Source organism: Trematomus bernacchii, unplaced genomic scaffold (assembly GCF_902827165.1).
Source record: "Trematomus bernacchii unplaced genomic scaffold, fTreBer1.1, whole genome shotgun sequence".
NCBI lineage: Eukaryota > Metazoa > Chordata > Actinopteri > Perciformes > Nototheniidae > Trematomus > Trematomus bernacchii.
The window spans coordinates 18,117,226-18,139,732 of record NW_022987648.1 but is presented as its reverse complement, the minus strand read 5'-3'; the positions used below and the strand labels follow the sequence as shown (position 1 = coordinate 18,139,732).

The 22,507-nt window shown below is 38.6% G+C and overlaps 3 protein-coding genes across 3 annotated transcripts; all 3 read right to left on the bottom strand.

The window, feature by feature from the left end:
* Window positions 1–715: 715 nt before the first annotated feature.
* gcgb (glucagon b) lies at window positions 716–2,511 on the bottom strand. Its single transcript, XM_034134478.1, has 4 exons — window positions 2,477–2,511; window positions 2,262–2,367; window positions 1,231–1,386; window positions 716–1,064 (listed from the first exon to the last, which is right to left on the bottom strand). Exons 2-4 carry the CDS (start codon window positions 2,354–2,356, stop codon window positions 944–946), a joined length of 372 nt encoding a protein of 123 aa, XP_033990369.1. The 5' UTR covers window positions 2,357–2,367; window positions 2,477–2,511; the 3' UTR covers window positions 716–943.
* Window positions 2,512–3,252: 741 nt separating this feature from the next.
* fap (fibroblast activation protein, alpha) lies at window positions 3,253–11,769 on the bottom strand. Its single transcript, XM_034134465.1, has 26 exons — window positions 11,365–11,769; window positions 11,097–11,178; window positions 9,889–9,978; window positions 9,673–9,767; window positions 9,488–9,562; window positions 9,285–9,337; window positions 9,087–9,159; window positions 8,752–8,872; window positions 8,512–8,666; window positions 7,758–7,855; window positions 7,517–7,646; window positions 7,376–7,414; window positions 7,200–7,298; window positions 7,033–7,103; window positions 6,883–6,936; window positions 6,660–6,784; window positions 6,446–6,496; window positions 5,935–6,033; window positions 5,359–5,428; window positions 5,073–5,267; window positions 4,826–4,880; window positions 4,639–4,738; window positions 4,194–4,252; window positions 4,035–4,107; window positions 3,807–3,880; window positions 3,253–3,693 (listed from the first exon to the last, which is right to left on the bottom strand). Exons 1-26 carry the CDS (start codon window positions 11,365–11,367, stop codon window positions 3,592–3,594), a joined length of 2,241 nt encoding a protein of 746 aa, XP_033990356.1. The 5' UTR covers window positions 11,368–11,769; the 3' UTR covers window positions 3,253–3,591.
* Window positions 11,770–11,813: 44 nt separating this feature from the next.
* On the bottom strand, window positions 11,814–22,069 carry ifih1 (interferon induced with helicase C domain 1). The gene is made up of 16 exons (XM_034134463.1): window positions 21,536–22,069; window positions 21,046–21,217; window positions 20,802–20,918; window positions 20,407–20,472; window positions 18,326–18,543; window positions 17,523–17,733; window positions 15,978–16,195; window positions 15,375–15,476; window positions 15,169–15,292; window positions 14,867–15,082; window positions 14,297–14,553; window positions 14,046–14,195; window positions 13,749–13,910; window positions 13,290–13,477; window positions 13,045–13,144; window positions 11,814–12,620 (listed from the first exon to the last, which is right to left on the bottom strand). Exons 1-16 carry the CDS (start codon window positions 21,971–21,973, stop codon window positions 12,429–12,431), a joined length of 2,931 nt encoding a protein of 976 aa, XP_033990354.1. The 5' UTR covers window positions 21,974–22,069; the 3' UTR covers window positions 11,814–12,428.
* Between the last annotated feature and the right edge of the window lie 438 nt (window positions 22,070–22,507).

The window sequence follows — 22,507 nt, the reverse complement described above, 5'->3', positions numbered from 1 at the left end:
ATGTCAAGCTGCTGGCTCATGTGAATTCCTGTTTTGTCTGAGCGCCAGGAAGAAGTCAAGGGTGTCGACCCATTCATTGTTCAGAACAAGTTTGAGCTGATTGACGTGATTTCATGTTCTTTCATTAAGTATAACCCTCCTAGGTGTGCTGTCAGAGCATCACTGGGAGATCCTTCTCCAGTGACAGCTGACAGGTGACGCACATCATCCTCAAACCAAATCCCACAGCACATTCCTCCCTGGGGAGTGACGTGTGTATGGACTTTTGTTCTGCCTCTATAAACAGAAGAATAGCTGATGAAGGCTCTCAACATGTTTTATTAGATCTTTTATAATCAATTATGTGGGAGTTAAACTGCTTCTTCAGAACTACTGTTGAATCAATTAAAAAAGTCTATTTTTCTGTGCCCAATATTCATGTATTCTCTGATATGTGGATGTATAGATGTACATGTACGCACTGAGATGTAGATCCTTGTCAAACCAATATATCAAAATGGATTCATTGTTAAAAGAGGGAACTCGATTGATAGATTGTACACATTTCTTTATTGAAAACTAAATATGACTTTTATCTGAATCATAAGAAAAGGTATTGAGACTATCTACAGGTGTAATTATGGAAGTAGCAATTCAGAATCGTAATTTGATGGTAACATACACATTTTAAGTGAGAAGGAAGATGAAAATGCCAAAAGGGGAACAAAATGAACGGTGATATGAATGCTTGATATAAAGTCACACAGCATTTATGATTGAGACACATTTCAAACATACTTCTTGCATTTTAACAACATTTCCTCCAACCACTGAAGGCCAACAGAGCTTTGTATGAAGGGAATTTAATAGCAGGACCAAGAAAAAAGGCTAGTACAGATTGTGAAACATATAGTAGCACAGGGTCGGTGTGAGTTGCTGCATTATTTAGGGAGATTTGTTGAGTTTACTCTCTTCTGCCTCGGCCGGTCTTCAGCCAGGACACAAACTCCTTGGCCGCCTGGTCCTGCAGGTAGGAGCTCACGTCACTGGTGTAGGTGCCGTCTGCATGGCGTCTAAATACGCTCCTGTAGATGAAACACAATGACTCTTAATATAATTGTGTTGTCTGATCCAATACCAGACACAGTTTTAATATAATTGAAGACAAACTTGTTAGGTATAACTATATCCACTCAAGTTCCTACTATGACACAAAGTTGTAGCGGTCCGGTAAGAAGAGGGCACACTCACCCGTTCCTTTTTGAGTTCTTTAGCCACTGGACAAAGTCTTGTGCTCTTCTTGTCTCCAGATATTTACTGTAGTCATTGGAAAATGTTCCCTCCGAATGCCTCTTGATGTTTGGGAGCTCAATGGGTTCGGCCAGCATGGAGTTTTCAGCCAATAGCCTGGGAATAATGAAGAGTAATAAAGCTTAAGTTGACAAAATATCCTCTCCAACATTCCACGTCCTCTATATGTCAGTCCACACCACCATTTTTCATGTCCATCATCTCCCTGCCTTTTTTCTCTCTCTAGCAAACTCCCCTATAGGCAGTTAGACTATCTGAAGTATCACCACACCAAAACTATCCTGCTGCATCGCCCTGAACCAGCAATGATCTTATATATTTCGGAATAAGCATTATTTCTGTAAATGTGTATCTTCTTAATGCTGGTATCCTTGCTTGTGAAATGTAATGGTCAAAAGATTTAAAAAACACTATTAGAAAGTCATATAGCGTCTATTAAGCAACAGGTGACAACATATTTGAATCAAAACCTATGAATATTAAAATCAAATACATGCAAAAACACTTAAAGGAAGGCAATAAGTTAAATTACACAACAAACTAAATATAAAAAAACCCTACATAATCTCCTATGGAAACTAAAATAACTGTTCCTACTGGTTTTCTCTTTAAGAATGAACATTTACATAATGGTAAATTACATTTGGTCTATTTGCACTGGAAATCATTTTCCTCTTATGTCATTGGTAGTATTTTAAGGTAGCATATTAAGGCTAACTGAAGCTATCTCAACCAAGAAATAAAGACAACAAATAAAGATAATTTAAATAAAAAGTGTCAGGACTCAGGAGGCATTACATCCTGTTTAAATCTGGTTGATAGCTATAACATTTGCTTCATTTATTTTTTGAAGCTCAGTTTCGTTTCACTAAAGACACTTAAAGACGTTATTGTTCTTCTCATAAAGGATACTTGAGAGTGGATTTTTTGTAGGCCAATGTGAATGAGACAAAGCTGAGAGCTGATCTTACATTTGGTTTCGGTCTGAGTCCTGGTCAGGCACCTGCCAGCTGCTTTGAATCATGATGAGGAGCAGGAATCCAGCCAAAGAGTGAATGCTTTTCATTGTTTGAGCTTCTGAAAAATGAGCAGATATAGACACTTTGAGAATGTTCCAATACAGCATAAAATAAATAAAACCTCACAGTTTGGATGTCTAAAGATAGGAAGGGTAAAAAATGCTCACCTGTGCTCCTTTCCGTGGAGTGTCTGAGAAGGATTGTAAAGTGCGTTGATGGTTGCCCTTCTTCTCTCTGAAGCTGTCTGATGGTCCCCTCTTGATCTGCTCAGTCTTATATAGTGGAGCTGAGGAGCGTTCTCCCAGGTGACTCCCCCGTCACTGAGACCTCAGCAGATCCTCTGTTACTCTCAACCCATTAGTCAGCTTCCCTCTCAGTCCACTGAACGTATTTGACTTTGTGGTAAAAGCTGCTACTTCAGGTGTCACAATCAAACATGACCTCTACCCTGACAAATACTGGCATCGAAATGTGTTCAAATGACTTTTTCTCTCTTAGTGTGGGGAACAATCTATTTTTGTGTTAATCATGTGCAGACAGCAAAGCTTTTATTTTTAAGGAAATCCTGGATTTCTCTTGAATGAGAAATTATCTTTAAAACTTGATGGAAAAATTGACAAGATTAAACTAAAACATGTCTGGCGTTGATTTATGTGCAATATATATATATATATGCCGTTAATAACTGTTCAATATATACCTGGCTGCTAAATCCTCAGAACTGTTACAGGATGTGTTTTTTGTAAGTTGTGTAAAATGAAGCTGTCTCTTTTCTGCTTTAGCAATGTACATTTTCCCTCTGTGGGACTAATAAAGGTATTCTGATTCTGATTCTGATTCAGAGAGACAATACAATTATTTTTGAATTGTAGTATATGTGTAAAATAGGAAGATTATGTGACTAAATCATGTGATCGAGAGAAAAATCCAACTAATGAAACTGTTATATAAAACAATGTTTATTCAACAGAACATGAATGCATATTTAAACAAATATATTGGATGACATCATATTCACATAAAAAAAAGCCTAATTTCAACTATGAATGCATGCAAAGGCTTTAACAATGTTTATAATATCAGATATTCAGAAAAATGTTCCCTAAGTCCACATAAAATACGAATGCTCATGTACTGTATGAGCAATCAAACATCCATTGCACATACAAAAACAAATGTACATAGTTTGACCTGACATTTCAGAATATCAATACAATAAAATAAAAAAAACATTAGAAATAAGAAAGTCTTGTCACCATAAATGCTGTCACATTTTTCACATTTATTTGCGCTTAACAAGGCATTTCTGCAGGAAGTGGCTCATGAGGTTGTATGTATGATGGTGGGCTGATCCTCTAAGTCCGTGGTCCTTGTTAGTGTACCACTGAAATCAACGGGAGAATCAGATGAGTGCATATACTTTGTAAAATACCACATGGCCGTTATTTCTCAACACCATTAAGTCAATACTTCTCACTTCACTGAGCCAATATTTACCATCGCCTCAAAGTCCACTTCCTCCTCCACCAGAGCTTTGGAGATCTGTGCTGCCTGCTGGAAATGGACATTATCTACAGGAAAGACAGTGCTTTCAATACGTGACTTAACACCAAAGCTCAAGGCTAAAAGGGTCCATTCGGGCAAGGCTTTAGTGTGTACACTGTTGAGAAATAGTGTTATCACATGCTCAGAAGCTGTAGAAAAGAGTATTTGGATGAAACGTACCATCTGCTGTGCCATGAACCAGAAGATAGTCTACAGTTTTGAAGTTCTTTGCTCTAGCTGTCACTGTAGAATTCTGTAGAAATAATGAAAATGTTGCTTTTATAAACACACTCAAGCCAAAAAAAACATAGTGATTATGCTGACTCGTGTGAAATGTACTTCATAGGAGTCTGAATTATCTGCAGGCATCCCCATGTAGCGTTCAGTGTACACTGCATCTGCAAAATAAACAATTCAATAATATGATTCAGAGTTTAAATAGACATTTGAATCTCAAAGGAATCTACACATTGAAGTCTTGTCACTAGAGTGTGTGTTGGTTGGGGCTAAAGAGGCAAGAGGCTACGGTAGCTAGCACTAGCAAACACATCCCAATCTCTAGTCAAACTGTTGGTGGTGGGGCTGCTTTGTGGATAAAATAATGACCAGGTTTTGCCGAGGGAAAATGTTTCATGGGACGAAAAGATGATATCTCTGGTGCTGCTCCATGATTTTTACTTTTTGAATGATGTTATAAAAATGTGATGCTAAATCAGTTAAGTACTCTTTAAATTACGCTGTGGTAATGACGTGAAAAGAGGAATATAGTGCTTTGTACACCAACCATAATATTCCCACTTTGCCACGGGGGCAACTGCTATTCCACACTTGAAGACTCCAGTTCCAGCACCCAAGGCCATTGAGGTGACGTAACCACCATAGGACTGAAGGTAAGAGTCGATGACATTTATTAAATTCAAAAGACATTGGATTACATTTCAGGTCAATGAAAAATAAATATAGCGGCTTACCCAGCCCCATATTGCTATTCTCTGTTTGTCAATAAAACCCATGTCGATGAATTTCCTACAACACACAAATCATTTATTAGGTAACAAAAACAGCAGACTCTGGACATGTATTTGGATATCCATTCAACCAAACCTTTGTTATACATTCTTTATGAACAAATGACATCACTAATCAGCCACCAAATGAGATCACCTTACAGTGTATATGATATAACATGAGGTGATTGAATGTTTGGACACACTTTACCTCACAGCTGATATCTGATCTTCCACTTCGTACGTCCCAAGGCGCTTGTAGATTGAATGCATTATTTCGTCTCCTTGGTAACCGCTTCCCCTTCCATCAAAGCTGGCGACGATGATGCCGTGTGAGCTGGAGAGGTACGTGCCCCAGTTCAGCTTGAAGCGATAGTCCACCCGCTGACTACAGGGCCCCCCATACCTGCACAGGTCAGCATTTTATCATCAATTATTCTGTATTCTAAATTTCCAATGAATTATATTGGTATGGAGCATTGAGTGTTTTAACTTACACATCAATGAGAAGAGGATATTTTTTAGACTTCTTGAAATTTGGTGGTAACATCATTTGATACCAAAGATCTGTCAGGTGAAAAAAAGTTGTGACATTTAAAAAAAGACAAACATATGTTTCAAATATAAAGTGTCCTATCCATTAAATGTCATAAATATGAATGTTTTTGGTCGAGAATGTCGAACAGTTACAACTAAATACTTCAATACTTATCACCAGTACAGTCACTCTTTAAAAGTAAAACCTCATATACAGTATACAGTATCCTCCCGCATGATAAATATTTTATTTATTGAAGGTCTTCACTTGGTGTTTCACTGTGCATGTTCGGAGAGAGACACTAGAAGACTACAATTTCTCTGTTCTCCCTTTACATTTTTTAAGATGTGTTCGCACAAGCATGATTTTCTTCACTACTTATGGTTTGTAAACCACTCATGGTCCAATATGAAGCTCAAGCAACTTTAACGAGGAATCTTAAAAGCTACACAAAAAAGTATGAATATATATTTATATATTTTTTTTTCTATGTGTGGAAAAAACAGACAAATGGAAATGTAAAGTATCGTCTCACCATATCCCGCAATCTTCAGCGTGCCATACTTCATTGTTGGCATTTGGAATTCTGACAGAATATTTTCCAGTCCCTTATTCTCCTCAAGAACAGAGAGCTCTGAAAAAGATAGTTGAATGGCTAATGTCATACTAAAATTGACTGATGTGCAAAAAAACCTTATTCAAAATCGAATATCAAAAATATTTCTCCTTTTACAACGTAGAACTTGTCTAGATATAGGGTTGTAAGATATGAAGAATTGACACTGAGAGTAGCATTAACAATGAAAAACAGATGTGTGTCATTTTGTTGTTACTCTACAAGACCAGAACCTGATCCGGTTTATAATTATAAATATATTTAATGAGTACAGTGTTATTTCATGAATAATAAGCATAAAGAAATAATCATGAATCTCCGTCTTTGCAAATTTGTGAGTTACACAAAGTCAGATGACAATATAACTTAACTGTAAAGTGATACAATTGCTTTAAGGAATTCAACAATGGGCAACAATACGTCTACGGACCTGCACCGGAGCCCCTGTTGTCCACCAGCGAGTAGAGGGGCAACCCAGGTCCTGGTGAAGACAAGAATAGAAAATACACAAACAGATGATTATACATCAAATCATCTGTATGACTTCAGCAGTCTCAGATCACAGCTGCTGCCCACCAAATAACTCCAACACATTGAGTGTGAATGAGTTATTGCTTAAGAGGAAATGTTGTTGGGTAACTGACCGTAGCAGTCCAGTCGGTAGAAAGAGGCGTCAAAGCTGAAGTAAGCAGAGTTGTACTGACACCTGTCCTTATGTAGGCCGCATGAGAGACACTGAGGAGTAGAAGGGCTGCCTCCAATCAAAACCCTGATAAACAAACAGCTCATGTCGGTCAATTAGCTAATGTGTCTGCTAGTATTCCTTGAATTCAAGATTAAATCACACATATAACACTAATTCCTTACTTGTACACGTCTCTCTTCACGGGTATTCCTTGGTTCTGATTACTAATAAAATATCTGTTGAAAAGAGTTGAAGTTAAAGTCAGATTTAGGTATATTGAATTAATATCATGCTATGCAGTTTTGCCAGAAATGTATGGCATCATCACTTACATGGCGTCTTTTGTTAATTTGGATATGTAGATGACTTCCCACTTCCCAGAGGTAATAGGTGTCGCTTTGCCCTTCACACAATGAGGGAATATGACACTCAACTCAGAAGACATGATGACTTACTGTGCAGTATATTTTGAATGTGTATGTAATTCAAATATACTTACATCTTTCACAAAATGAATATGTTTGTAGCCCTGAGCGTCACTCATCACTTTGTAGAAACTGATTTTATCATCAGCAAAGAAAAGTGGTAAGGGCACGTACTAAAAAAAAAGGTAATATTTAGTAAACATAAACAGCAAATCCAATTCATTTTGGTGGATACTTTCTGGAAACTTACATGGCCGACCCATCCTGTCTTGCTTGTTTGCTCAAATTTCTATAGAGAGCAGAGACATTTATTGCAGTTAATTATAATTTCCTCACATGACCCTGAAGTCAACACGTTGGTTGTGATTCAGAGAAGCAGAGTGACAGCTACCTGTTTTTCTTGCCAGCTGCTTCCGTCAAAGTCATAGATCTGTACAACCACGTAATTCTGTTTCCTTGTGACCCACTGCACAGCCACGCGCCCGTCTGTAACCCAGGTCACTGAGCACAACATGTGATCACTGAGCAAAGGAAACAGAAAGTGACAAGGTAAGGATGGCAATGAGGATATTGTATTTGCTTCTATTTTCAGTGCTGTTTAAGTGATGCTATGAACTGAAGAATATACAGACCCAGAAGATACAGAAGCGGGGGCAACCACCTGCGTGCGGATGGATGGATTTGTGGCATCAACCACAAACAATTTCACCTTGGTAAGGGGAGAGCCAGCCTGCAACAAAAACATCAAATGTTAAACTCTTGATAAACAAAATATAACATGAGAGTGTCAGGAAGATAAGTTATGGACCATTTAAACAGAGAACTGCCTTTAAAGGTCCCCTATTATACTGCTTTTCATCAATATATTATAGGTCTCAGATATATACAAAACAAGTCTCTGAAGTGTTTGAATCGAAATACCAAACAGATCATGCATTGTAGCATCCCATAAACCCCTCTGTTTCAGCCCTGTTTCAAAAGTGCTGATTCTCTGTCTGTTACTTTAGATGAAACTAAGGAGCCACTCCCCACACCCCTCTGAGAGATATTTGGTTAAAAAGAACACAATGGTGCTCTAGGAGGAGATTCAGGTGATAAGGTGGGCGGGGGTTACCTTGGCTGGTTATTGGCTAATGGTTACACAATCCAAAAAATCGTTATGACATCATAAAGTGGCCAAAATCTGATAAGCTCATTTTCAGACAGGTTTTTATATAAATGGATCAGGACAAAAAGCGAGCGAATCTTTTTTCCTGAAACTTTCAGAATCTCTTTACACAGAGGGGACACATGTTTATGTATAAAATATATTAAAAAGTGGATTTTGCATACTAGGTGACCTTTAACTAAATATTGACATATCAGAATACTGCATGAAACCCCCACCTTCGGGTATGGGAAAGCCACTGTTTCAGGATACTGCGCAGCCCCATACCACGAGAACTCCACTTTGTGAACATCTGTATCATTAAACTCTGCATACGCCAAGAATTTTCCAGTTGATGACCACCATAATGCCCCGTTTGATGCAAACACTTCCTCTGAAATAGAAGGAGAAAAATAACATGTGTAAGCTTCCTCCATATAGAGACACATACAGTATGAAGGAAAGTGAAAGGAACTTACCCTCATATACCCAGTCAGGGACACCATTCAGGATCTCATTCTTTTTCCCATTGTTCGTGACTTGTACAACTTCAGCAGTGATGTCGGATTTGAAAAAAACATTATAGTCTGACACGTAGGCCTGCAAAATGTAGTTGATGATTACAAATAAAGTACACACCCATACTCACAGCTTTACTTCATCAAATATACTTTCTACAATAGTCTAATGTTTTTTTTTCCTTTCCCATTTTTCCTCACATACTAGGGCAGTCATGTGGAAACAGCAGTCATTTTGTTCATTTCAACTGAATGTAAAGGACACAGAAAGCAACTTGAAGAAATAGTTTACTTACATATTTGTTTCCTGTTGGGGCGAAGGCAAAGAACTGCACAATAGTTGGATGATTGACAGGTGTAACAAATGTCCTGGAAAGATATGGAAACAATTAAGGGTGATACTAAATTAAACCACATCCTATAAGTATTGTTCTGATATATTTTTCCATATTGTAAGATGAAATACTGTATCTCTCAATAAAACAACCACTTACGAACTCTCCCTGTTATAGATGGAGTAAGACGCTGTGTATGAATGTCTCCATTTCTGTTGGAGTTCAAACAAAAAACTAGTTTTCAGATATTTATCATCAGGATTCTTTTTTATGACGATTACATTTAAGGACCTCCTAAAAAGACAAGCTTGTGTAAAAACTCTGGTGAACAAACTGGGGAACATCGATTAGAAGTTTTTTACCTTTGTGAAATTGCTTTCAAAAGCGATGTATTTATAATCACCCGACAACATGTAATCTGTGGCATCCACTTGAGTCTATAATCAACACAATTTAGGAACATTTTTATAAAATATGAATGATTATTTTTGAATGAACAGGGTTCATTGTTACAAAATGTTTACATTTGAAAATCAAAGTATATTACAAAGGTTGAATTGCTCAAATAAAGGGACTCCGTATTTGTTTCAGCATTATGGAGAAAGATATTCCCATCTCTTGTTTTATGCAGATATTCCTTGTCTGCAGAAATAAAAGAAAATAAATATGCTTGTGAGAGGTTTGTACACACATTTTTTTAAATATTATTTTCCAAAATAACAATTTACTGTATGTTAAATATATGATTGACTGTTTATGATACCTGATATCCAATACAAATTGTAGGATTTCCACCTAATGGTGTCGTTGAAGTAATCGTCAAAGGAGAAGGGCTTTTTGGCTCCGTCAGATTCTGAAATGATACACATGCTGCATGAGGGCTCACGCCAATAACAGTATCAGGAGTCCAGTTGTGAAGGAAGTGATCAGACTCAGACTTTCAATATTTAAATGTAACTATTACAAATAAAAGCCCTGCCTTTAAAACATTACTCCAGCAAAAGTAAACAAGTATTAGCACCAAATACTCAAAGTAGCATTAAATTAAAATACTGAAGCTGAGTAGGCCTACTGGTATTTGTAAATTGCAGAGGTGGGAAGTAACTAAGTACATTGACTCAAGTACTGTACAATTTTGAGATACTTGTACTTGACTTGAGTATTTCCATTTTTTGCTACTTTGCAGTTCTTCTCCACTACAATTCAGAGGTAAATCGTGTACTTTTACTCAACAAAATCTATGTAATACCTTTAGTTACTTTGCAGATTTGGATGAATGATGTGAAATATAATCAACACTTAAATTAGACTTTAGTTACACCTGGATTCAAATCACAAGCAGTATACAAAGTCATTAAAACTAGCTGCACCTTTACCAGCTTTGATAACACTTTTCATCACTAACTATGATCAAGACATATAATATATATTATTCTGAAATGGACAGATCTGTGTAATAAGTAATTTTACTTTTGATACAAGTATTTTGTTTATGTTAATACTTTTGTACTTTTACTTGAGTAAGCTTTTGAATGCAGCTGAGTACTGCTCCCACCTCTGGTAAATTGAAGCCTACTGGAGTGTGCTTCTCACGACTGCAACAATCTAAAATGTTGATCTTTGTTACAAATGAAAACCGTTGACACGAGGTGGCGCTATGACTTCCAACAGCAGTCTATTACACTGTCAATCCTCATTAGACATAGTTTATGAATGATATCCTTATCCCCATTGACTTACAAGTTTGTCAATGAAAGAAAACAAACAGAAAACAAAGAAATGAACTCATTTAGACCACGAAAACTCTCAAAACCAGAACAAATCTACTTGAAATGGACCAATCAAGTGCAGACACATTGTAATAGTTGATTTGGAAATTAGCGTTCACAGCTGTTTTTGGTTAGCTTCAAATAGGCTGCACAGACACGCAGATTGGAAGAAAAGCACAGACAGGCCTGAGCATTAACTTACTGCTGAAATAAACGGCTGGGATCGTTATTAACGTGATGACGACAGCAGCCCCCACCACAGCCCACAGCATCTTGTTGCAGCCCTGTGAAGGTGACACAAAGTTTCACAAACTGCTGCTGGAAATCTCACAAAACACGCTGACGCTGCAGATTCTCCTATTGTAGTCTATTAAGTGAGCTGCATACTGTCAATAATAAGTAGCTTAATGTCCATTTACTAATGTCATTTGTATTTCCTCACTATTTAAGCTGATAAATCCTTTACTGACCATGATGCAGAAGTAGTCGCCGCGAAGCTCTCAGTCTTTAATAATCCTTGAAGGTCGATGGTGTGAAGTTTAAAGTCTTGGAAAAGCAGCCTGGTCAACATACTCTCACAGCCAAACGCCCGAAACAATGGTTTTACACTAAATTTGGCAACATGAGAAAAGGGAGCTCCGTCCTACTCCTCACACTTCCCGCTGCATTCCTGAGAGGAGTCCGACAGCAGAGATGCCTCCCTGAAGTCTGCAGCCTGCACAACTTTCCAAGAGCGCACAACTTGCTGGTATTTAGGAAGTGGCTTTTTCACCAAGGGCGCAAGTCATTCCCTCCACAAATCTGAGAGAGCAGGAGTCAGCTACAGCTACATATTTTCTACCACTTGGGAAAACAACTATATAGTGTTTACAAGCTTTATAATTCAGCACATGTAATGAAAAAGTGAAAGTACAAGCCAGAGAGTGGACACACCTTTATTGATTGATAATACAGACAACTGAGAAGCATTCCTCAGACAGTCAGACACACAGGTGACTTTCTGTATGAGGAAACATTATTTAGAAATGGTTCTAAAAATAGCCGCTGTGACTGGCTCAACAGTTGGATTTCATGGAGAATCAGCAGCACCTGTTTATCTGCATTTATGTGACAGGTGGGCTCTGAGGGGCTATCACAGGCTCAGCGGCTGCAATCTCATGAGACCACAGGGGTTTGAGAGGACATTTATTTTTTTCATTTTGCATCAGTGATGCCGATTAAATGAACACACATTTTGTAATTGCTTGTTATTTCAGTAACAGTTATATCAACATAAAGCAAATAATACCCAAACAACACCAATGAAAAATGTATATTTTGACAATCTTACATAATGTGAATAAGCCTTTTCCCCAAAAAATGATACAAATATTGTTAATGCTTTGCAGCACATGCTTACATTCCCCACTATCAGTTATCAGATACTTCAGGAAACATTGCAGTGTAAAGGTACAGCAACTCATGCTGTCCAAGCTAAAGAGAAGATACTATATGCTTTTGTGAGAATTACCGAGTGTGCACAGTTGTGATTCAGTCAGTCATCTTCGTCTGAGCATTCTCCCAACTGGCCCGCATATTCACTGTAGTTAAAGTCAGGAAACTTCATTTTGAGGTCACTCCAACTGGTGCATTTGGTCTTCTTCTTACCGTTGAACGTCACCACAAAGTTTTTCACGTGAAGGGAGGGGCAATCGATTCCTCGGTAGAGCATCATGGAACCCCATCTCTACAACAGAAATCAGGTTTTCTAACATGAAGGGGATGATATGGTAGAATACAGCATGTATACTAGCATATTTTAGATGGTTTTTACATTTGCACTAAATGCCATTTGTGCTCTCAGCTGAAATAGAATTTGGGAGGAAAATGGCGACCAGAGAACATGTGGCAGTCCTGGCCTTGAATGAAAAGATATGGAATCATCTGGTTTTAGTTTACATCTTATGGATTCTGACTCATTTCTTCCTCACTTTTTAAGTGCAGATAAATGGTCTCATTTCCCACTTACCACTTATTCAGTTTAAAAAAACAAAACGAAACTGGTCCCTCTAAGTGAAATATGCAGCCTTGAGGCTGTAACTTCATATTAAGTGAAAAGAAAGCAACACAGTGTGTTTCCCAAAACTTATAAAAATGCTGAATACACTTACCTGTCCACAGTCTTTGCATGCTATGTATTCATTGGTCTCAGTCTCAGAATCACAATGCCGCTCCTGAAGAGTAGTGTTTTCTCTCTTGATGAACAGGTTTCTAAACAAAAAGGTTAGTATTTAATATGATGTTGGATACATTTGATATGCAGGCATTGTACAATTCCTCATAAGAACATCAATCCAACTATGGTTATTATATCATAGAATAATGTAAAAAGTCGACTTTGAATAGTAATCATTACCTGAACTCTAATGAGACATTGACTCTGTGCACGTCGACCATCTGGATGTCCTCGCCGGTGCAGACATGCTTGCTGCAGCTTCGGCAGCTAAACTTCACTTCACCCTTCTCAGTCTGCATTTGTTGTTGCTGCTTCTTTTTCATTCGCATCCTCCCCTCCATGATAGCCTGCATCTGAAACTCGAATATCTGAGGAAAGGGAAAAAAAACATCACTGAGAGCGGTCTTATGTCAGCAGCACCTACTGTATGTGCATATGTGTAAGAGTGTATGAATTAACATATTCATTCTTGAGTTATGGTCAAAAACGTTGTGATTGTTGTCACACCTCTAAACACCATCATCCAATACGTTTTTCTTGCGCCAGATTTAAAATAAGTTGACTTAAATCCCTTAAGTTTTTCTGAGCTATGGCACTCAAGAATGGACATAAGAAGGACACAGTTTTAAGTCGACGTACCTTTCTGTCATAGTCTTCTTGTTTTAAGGTTCTGATTTTGTCGATGGCTTTGTTCATCATGGTGATGCGGTACTCATTGACACACTCCTTCTCGGCCACTCCAGAGTTCTTCACATCGACCAGTGTGTAGCTGCTGTCCTCAGCTCTTCCTCTTCCTCGAGCCTGTAAAAGGTTATGATAAAGTCAATGGTAAGCAACCACCAATATTTCATTGGTGCCTGTCCTAGTGAAAATATAAGTGATAATCTGCAACACACACCACAGGTTATAATTCATTTGACCACTGAAATCACTGACCTGAATCATAGCAATCTCATTGGTCACGAGGCCGTATCGGATAACAAAGTTGCACGCTGCGATGTCCAAACCTTCCTCGGCCACTGTGGTGGCAATCAGCAAGTTGACTTCACCGTCGCGGAATTTGGTCAACACATCCCTTTGCTCTGCCTAATATACACACATTTGTATTTAAAGGGTTAGGTATGGTATGAATTAGATTTGAAGTGTGAAGAGACAAATGTGCTGCAGTTTGTGTAATGTGCACTTACAGAGGTCATTGGTTTTACAACGCTCTGATCTCCTGCTCCGATCACATGGTAGGCTTTCACTCCAACATCAGCAAACTTGGGGTTTTCCTGAATCCATTGGCTTAGAGCAATGGCACTGCGTCGGGTTTTGGTGAAAATGATGCCCCTGGCCTTCTCTCTGCTAGTGAACTCATGCAGGACTTTATTTCGTAGTTTTGACAGGCTGTCGTTTTCAAACTCTGGTTTATCTGACAGCTGCTTCAGCCCCTCATTCTTCCCTGCAAGACACATTTCAAAGAAAAAGTAGTTAATTATTTGCATCATTTTAGAAGACTTTAAGACTTTTTCGGGCATCAGGTGCCTTTATTGTAGAGACAGAATTAAATCAGGGAGACAGAGGGGAAGGGATGCTAAGCTAAGCTATCACAAGCACTAAGCCTTATAGTGTATTTGCAAATATGAGTAAACCCATTCTTTTTTATCTATGAGCAAGAAAACATTCTGATTAATAACTAGAATGATTAAATACTGTTTTAAAATGCTCCAGGACATACAGTATGAGTGTATTGAAACAAAAAGTCACAACAATACCTTCAAACAAATCGAAGAGGAATTGCTCGGTTTCTGTGGTTTTTATGACTAGCTCGGCATCTGGTGATTTTTTTTTCTTTTTCTCTTCCTCCTGGTATTCGGTCAGGAAATTCAAGGCATCACGCATGCGAATGGTGTTGCAGAGGTTCAGGCCCTCACTGTACTGTTTGAGGTGCTCTGCGCAAACCCGCACTTTCGGATTTTCTTCCGTTGCAGCTAAAATAGATTGAGACAAGTTTTTAGATCCAAGATGCCAGGTAGATGCCAAGGGTTTTTATAAAAGCACAACAGATTTTACTCACCTATCCGCTCTTTTTGAACAACCCACTGTTCATAGCTCTGAGAGCCAAGGTCAAAGGTGGGATTCAGCTCGGCATGGGTATGAATGGCATTCATGATGTTCTTGATGACATCACCAAAGGGATCCTGAAAGGACACAAACAGTGTTAATGCCATTCCTCACAGAGATACTGTATCAAAAAGCTACCATGAGGCCAAACTACAATACCTCTTTTCTGTCTTCAACAGTTTGAATGCTTTTCCTTGGCTCCCTTTTGAATTGGCCAAGGTCAGTTGTCATGATTTTGGAAGCATCCAAGTTTGCACAAATCTATCAAAGAGAGACACATACATGCATTGTTGGAATTAATCAAAATCAGACATTGATGCATGTCAAGGATAGTTGAAGCCAAAGGGCTGTTTTCAATTTTGGACTTTTGTGGCAGCAAGAAACGTTATGGCCGGTGTTACAGCTGTAACAGCCGGTGTGAGTGCAGGCGTAGAGGGGAACATTTGAAACAGCTTGGCTGGATGAACAGGATCCGTGATGACTAAGGTGGAGAAACTGAGCTACGATTAAGATGAACAACATTTTTAAAAGTGAAACTAAATTAAGATGATGTTGTTTATCATGTACACACAGCAGTAAAATGTAATCAAATGATCATTGCCAAACATGATCAAATAGTGATTAGACAAAGGGTCTCCTTGGTGATTTACTACTATTATTATAGTTGATGCATAATAATGTAACATGTAGTTTATATGTCATACACATAGGCTAATATGTCGTCTTTGCTTCTGTCTAAGGGAATCTGAGTATAGTAGTTACGCGCAGTATGTGGTCCTCAGCTTTCGCCATTTTGGTGGCCCCCCCGACCCCTGGTGAGGCAGTCAGGCCCAGAATCTGAGGGAGGGGCTTGGTCTTCTTTTGCTCCTTCTTCAGCCTTATGTTCTTGTGCTTCTGCTTCAGGTATCGCATCATTATGTGGTTGTACACTCCCCCTTTCTGAGTGTGGTGACACTCATCTATCACGATCAGTGTCAGATCTACAAGAAGAGAAGACGTGAAAACCAAGCATATTAATGAATGTGTTGTACAGTAGAATGGTACAATCTTGATGCAAAATAGTCTAGTTGTAACAAGAATTATCGCCTTGTTGTTGTATGGCTCGGCCAACCAGTACATTTTGAGTTTACATCCATAACTTAATCATTTGATCCTATTGGAAATGTGTGTAATTAAAATGATTTAGTTTTGTAAGGTCACAGCGACTTTGTTAACCAAATTCTTATCAGTTCATCTTTGTGTCCACGTGCCACATTTGAAGAAATTCCCTACACTGCTTGATATATCAGTCACAAGAATGGGACAGACGTGATGTCAGCAATGCAGAGGGATAAAAAGCAACGTGGAGGAAAAGAAGAACAAAAATAACTGGTGAGTGAGATTCTGAAGCGTTTTTCGGTAAGAATATTGTTAGGCAAGATTACTGCTTGCTTTCCAATAATATTTACATTTCTCCATTTCTTAGTCTTACATTACTGTCATGGGACTACAATTTTCTAAAACAAGCAGTGCTTTTTATATGTCCTTTGTTTGTGTTTCTCAAATAAATAGAGGTGAATTTTACTCACAGATTATAACAACTTTCTGTAAGAGAGTTCCTCCCACACAAACCAGCACTTTTCTAGGAACCTGGCGCTGCAGTTTCAGCCACACAATGAACTCTTTAAAAATAGCGTTAACTTGTTTCCCATTTTTGTAATTTTTTACAGAAGTGTGAGAGGGGTGAATTATATTCATTCACACAAACAGTAGAAGTTTAACCAGATAGACACAAATGTGTCCCCGGAGGAAAGGAGTATGGAGGAGTGGCAGCTTGATGTACTGTGGGTGATAGAAGCTCTCATGTGAATTTGATCAGCCACACACTGATGGCTTGAACAGACGTGTGGCCTGGAAGGCAGGAGATTGGAAAAAAATAAAAAAGGACATGCTCTCAGGCGTTTCAACAAACAGCATATGTTCCACTGAGGTGGCTATTCCACCTTGGACTGGTGAGTGCCAACAAGAGTGAACAGCAGAGCCAGAAGACTTTGACAAGATCCTGTCAGGTATCATCAGGGGAGATGTTATGAATCCTCCGGGTGGCTTTCTATTCCAAAACCTGTCAAAATCTGTCGAGGCTTAAACCAATACACTACTAAATGTTTTAGAAAGCCCCTCAAAAAAGTGTTGTTGTGACTTTATTTCCATTTTAAATGCTTGCGTACTCAAGTTTACTAAAACAAAAATAAATGATTGAGCCAAGGAAAAGTAATATACATTCTTGTGTGAGAAGATTCTTTGTCAAATTATAGTTTAAATTCATACCACTCAAGTCCACCCCTTCGTCCTCTCCAGTGATAGCCCTCTCCAGGTAATTCTCAAGGATCTGGGCTGTGCAAACGATGACGTCATTATTCTTCACGATCTCTGTGAAAGAGATTTTGAGCTGGGAGTCTCCGCTGACTCTCTCCACTTTATACGTGTGCTTCAAAAATGGTTGGAACTCTGCATTAAAATGCTGCTCAACAAGAGGAACCTGCAGGACAACAGAGTAAAGCACATTTAACTGTATGACATCATGCTACAAATCTAAGAAATAACCAAAATAAATAACTCAATAAAAGAAAACAAGAAATATCTGCATTTATACAACGTTCCTGTGGATTTAGGGTGTGTTTGTTATAATCACAATAACTGCTGTTATGACTTTGTTGTCATCACAAGTTGTGGTATGATCGGGATGATTATGTTGTTTAAGGATCAGAGTGAGACGCTCCCTTTCTGCTAAGACACACCTAGTTAAGTTTCATTTAGTTCTTCCCAGAATTAAACACTATGATCAGTGTGAGTAACATACCGTCACGGTTTCTCAAGCTGTTTACTAAATAGTTTTATATCTGGATTAGCTGGTGATTCACTCCAGTGCAGAGAAAATCATGTGAAGTAGTACCAAAGTGCAGGGGAATATCTAAACCTTATAGTATGTAATTTGTGGTGAGCTGACCCACAAGTGTATATTGACTGACTGACTGACAGAATGTTTTCTTTGGAATTGAAAAAGGACATAAGTAGGTCAACATTAAAGGGATAAGTAATGAGTCAGGTATATAATACTTGGGTTGCTGTACCTTGTTAACCAGGATGATAACTTTCCCTGAACACCCCTCTTTCCTCTTGTGGTCCAGATGTTTTTTGGTAATATAAACGGCAACTCTGGTTTTACCACTTCCTGTCGGGAGGCATATGATGATGTTTTTCCCCTCCAAGGCAGGTCCAGCCACATTCATCTGATAATCTCGAAGAACAATATCATCTTTTTCTGGTCCTCCGGCTGCTTCTACAGGATCTGTATTTCAGAGCAGAGGGTCAGACAGACAAAACCTTCTAGTTTATGTCAGCAACCCACAATTACAGGCAATACCAGCAGGAAGCGACTGTGTTTGTCATTGTTCGTGGTTTTAGTCTTGCGGTGGAATGTTTTTCTTAAAGCAGCTATTAAAAATGCCAACCAAATGATATGCACACGCACTGAATTCATGGAATATGTTCTAAATTTAAACCATAAGCACTGAGTGTTCCAACTGTTCACTTTCATTGGTAAACCAACTGATTTAAACCACAATTAACACTCTGAACACTTTACAACACATGAATAAGTACTACTGTAAGTGGCACACATATAAAATCATGTCTAAGTTAATAAATAAACACTATAAAGTATAAATCATGTCAGTTTGTGTGTCCCAAAAGCAGGCCATCAACGTCATTTAAGTACAAATAAATACATGAAAAACATCTTGCCTTTTACAACATCATAACAAATCTATAGCTGGAAGTCACAGCTAAAGGGGGATAAGAGGCAATTTAACTGCCTAAACGAATACAAAAAAACAGACAGAGTACTTCCTTGCACCAGCTTACATCTGCATGTATTCATTAACGTTTTAGATTTTCTTGAGCTGTGTGGACTGTTTCATTTTTATCACCTGTAATTTTCAGCAATGTTTTTCCTGTTCTTGTGGCCTAGCGTGGCAGCATTTTGTCTCATTTTCCTGAGTGCAAGGACAGTAGACTTGCTATGATCCACTTCAGTCAGACTTTAAGTCGCCGGCAGGCTATGAGTCATTTGCTCTGTCTAGGCAGTGGATAGAACATGACTAAGGCACCATGCACATATACATGTACCCCCTTCTTTGCTCCCTTCAACTCCAGATTCTACATTTCTACCTAGTTATGAATTCAAACTCCAAGAAATAGTTTTCCCTTCACTGCAGACAGCTTTTAATTTCCCTTGTCAGCCTTGGTATGCCAGAGGTTAAAGTGCTATTTCCAGCAACTTCATGGGAGTAAATACGCATCTGTGCCAATGGCAAGGTAGAGCTTTAACAACAAGAGGAAGTAAACAGTGGCCTGTGTGGCCCCCCGCGTTTCACCAACAGATCCCAGACGCTAAACTTATTAGAGCTGGAAGTCAACAACCAGCTACGTCTAAAACCGTTCCAATAAGAACAGAAAACCCACAGGCCTATTTTTCAGTTTGATTTAGTGTGGTAGAATTAATCTTAGAAGAGTAAGAAAAAAGGTTCCACATGCATAAGTATCACAATCTGGTAGAACAATCTTGCAAGTAATAATTCCTGTTTAAACCTGACCCTCTGGCCAGTCATGCTATTGAGACAAACTGTACTGTTATCTCAAGTTTAGAGAGTCAAAGACACTTCCTCCTTTTTTCATATTTTCTAAATATATCCAGTAGTCATTAGTCTACATGCCTCTTCTTTTGTGTCTCTACTCTGCCTTGATTATTCTGAAGGCAATCATCTGTTATGTAAACAGAGAGTCAGAAAGGCACTTAAATGAAACCCTTCCTTTACAATGCGGCAATATAGTTAGCATATGGTTTTCATTTTGAAACGCTGGCTATGCTCTGTCCTCTTTGACCTCTGTGTGGTTAATCATGGTACACACATGGAACATATTCTTTGGTGTGGAGCAGGCAGAAATGTTCCACTTGCAGGATGTTCAAAACACACTCCTTCTACTTTTATGTTACAATATCATCGGCTTATACACATAAAGCGTATATTTATCTCGCTCTGGGTTTATGTTGACTGTGTGTTTTTCTGGACCATAACTTGCTTTGTGAATACTGTCCTAAAAAAACATCAAAAGTATAAAATAAGAGTGAGCAGGGGTAAATCAGTCCCACCTGATGTTGAGGGCTCAACGCTGTCTGGCAGTTGTCTGGATTTAGCGCTCACCCCTTGGTACAGGTCTGAAAATATATCAATTCGGGTATGAAAAAATCATATTCAAATGCAGTACTTTTGTTTCTTTGTTTCAGCAAAAATCCATCTTTATAGATTCATATAAAAACTTGAATGAAATGTATCTACATAGAGAGACACCACTGAGGGTACTTGAGAAAATATATGTTTGGTGACCTAACCATAAACTTCCTTCTAGACATTATTAATGTCCAAATTCAGTTAATTGGCTTAACATGTTCAATATATACTAAATCAGGACTGCTGTAAGCTGTTATCCCTGAGATCTAAATATATATATTTTTTCACTCTGTTGAAAGAAACAGCTCTGTGAGACCTTGCTCTTCAGGAGGCTCGTTGGTAGAGCTGATGACCATAAACTCGGGGCTATCCTGGCTTCCAGCTGCTGCTTCACTTTCCATCGGTTCATCTTTCAGCGAAGGCAGTTTCCCAACTGAGGGTTATAAAAAAAGAGATAAAGCACACTTTGGTAGTACTATGATTAATCATTCTTACTCAACACAGATACTCAACATGTCCTAATGACATTCCCTGAAATGATTGTGTTTTCTTGTAGTCACCTGTCTTGTCACAGTCAGATGACCCTCCAGTAAGCTCATACAGGTCTTTGTGTTCAGTTACACGCAGAATTTCAAGAAATTGAGAAAACCATCCAGGTCGACCTCTCACGATACTTCCCAGAAGCTCACGGGCTCCACCCCTGTTCCCCTCGTTTGCTGTTATAGTTTTAATCTATAACATATGACAATAACAGAAAGACTGGTCATGCAATCAGATTGCAGTGCAGTTGTCAGCAGAGGAAATGAGTGCATTCGTCTGCCATCTTGTGGTAAATCACCGCAAATACATTTAATGTGCAATTTTTACAAAAGAGCTGGAAAAACAATACCAAGTAATATTCATGTATTGACAGTTTTTACTACACCTGTACTGTGAATGCATATTTTAAGGAATGTATTATTATTTTATATCAAGAACATGTGATGCTTATCAATCAATCCCATAAGAGCATATCAGAAATACATTTGACAGCTCAACTTCACAACTTACTTTCTCAAAGTCATCCTGGGTGATTAGTTCTTTAGCAAAACATTCGAGGTTCACCACTTCCGTCTTCATGTCCACAAGACTGGGATAGAGTATTTGAATAAGCTTGACACAGTAATCATTTTCTGCCTCTACTGTCGGATCAACAGGGTTGTCAGGCTGGATGAAGTCCGCTGCATATTCACAACCTGAATGTATCAAAGCGTCCACAAATGCTTGGAACCAGCCAGGGGCATGAGGCTTCCTTAAGACCGCTGAGATGAGGTGATTAGCAGCCTCGAAATCGCCAGCGCTCCTGGCCTTTTGTCTGATCTGCTCCTTCTGGTCGTCTTCGATTGTATGTAATTGATCTAGAACCCGCTCCACCACAATGCGCTTTCGCAAACTGGGCCTAACGTCTTCAATGAGACGCTCCTTTCCCTCATCGCTATCTGAAGCCATTACGACTCACCTGACCGAGAGCCCGGGCACAGAACAGGCTACAGGCCGGCTACACGGAGATACAACTACTGGCAGCCAAACGGATGATTCGCACCATCAAGGAAAACGAAACCATTTCAGTTTCGTTTCTCCTGAAGTCTTAGTATTTCATCTAGCCACTGGGGGACAGTATTGGAACATAATAGGTATAGTGGTTTGAACGTGTACAAAAACTGCACACATTTTCATGCATCTTAGAGCATTTACTGATATTTCCCACTAAAGTTTCTCATAATTAACAGACTGTTAAATTCTTATCAGCTGTTAACTGGGCGTTGCATTTGTGCATATTACTATTTTTATCAATATATTATAATATATTTCAGGAAGTGTGTGGAATTTCTAACTATTTATGCTTTTATTAATTAAATGATACATTTAGTTAAAGGCTGTACACAACAATTGTCCCCTCACAGAGGTGTTTTTAATTTAGTGACTGATTAAAACATTTTGAAGAATTTCTCTTCAAAGTTGCACGTGCCAAGTCGGACACTT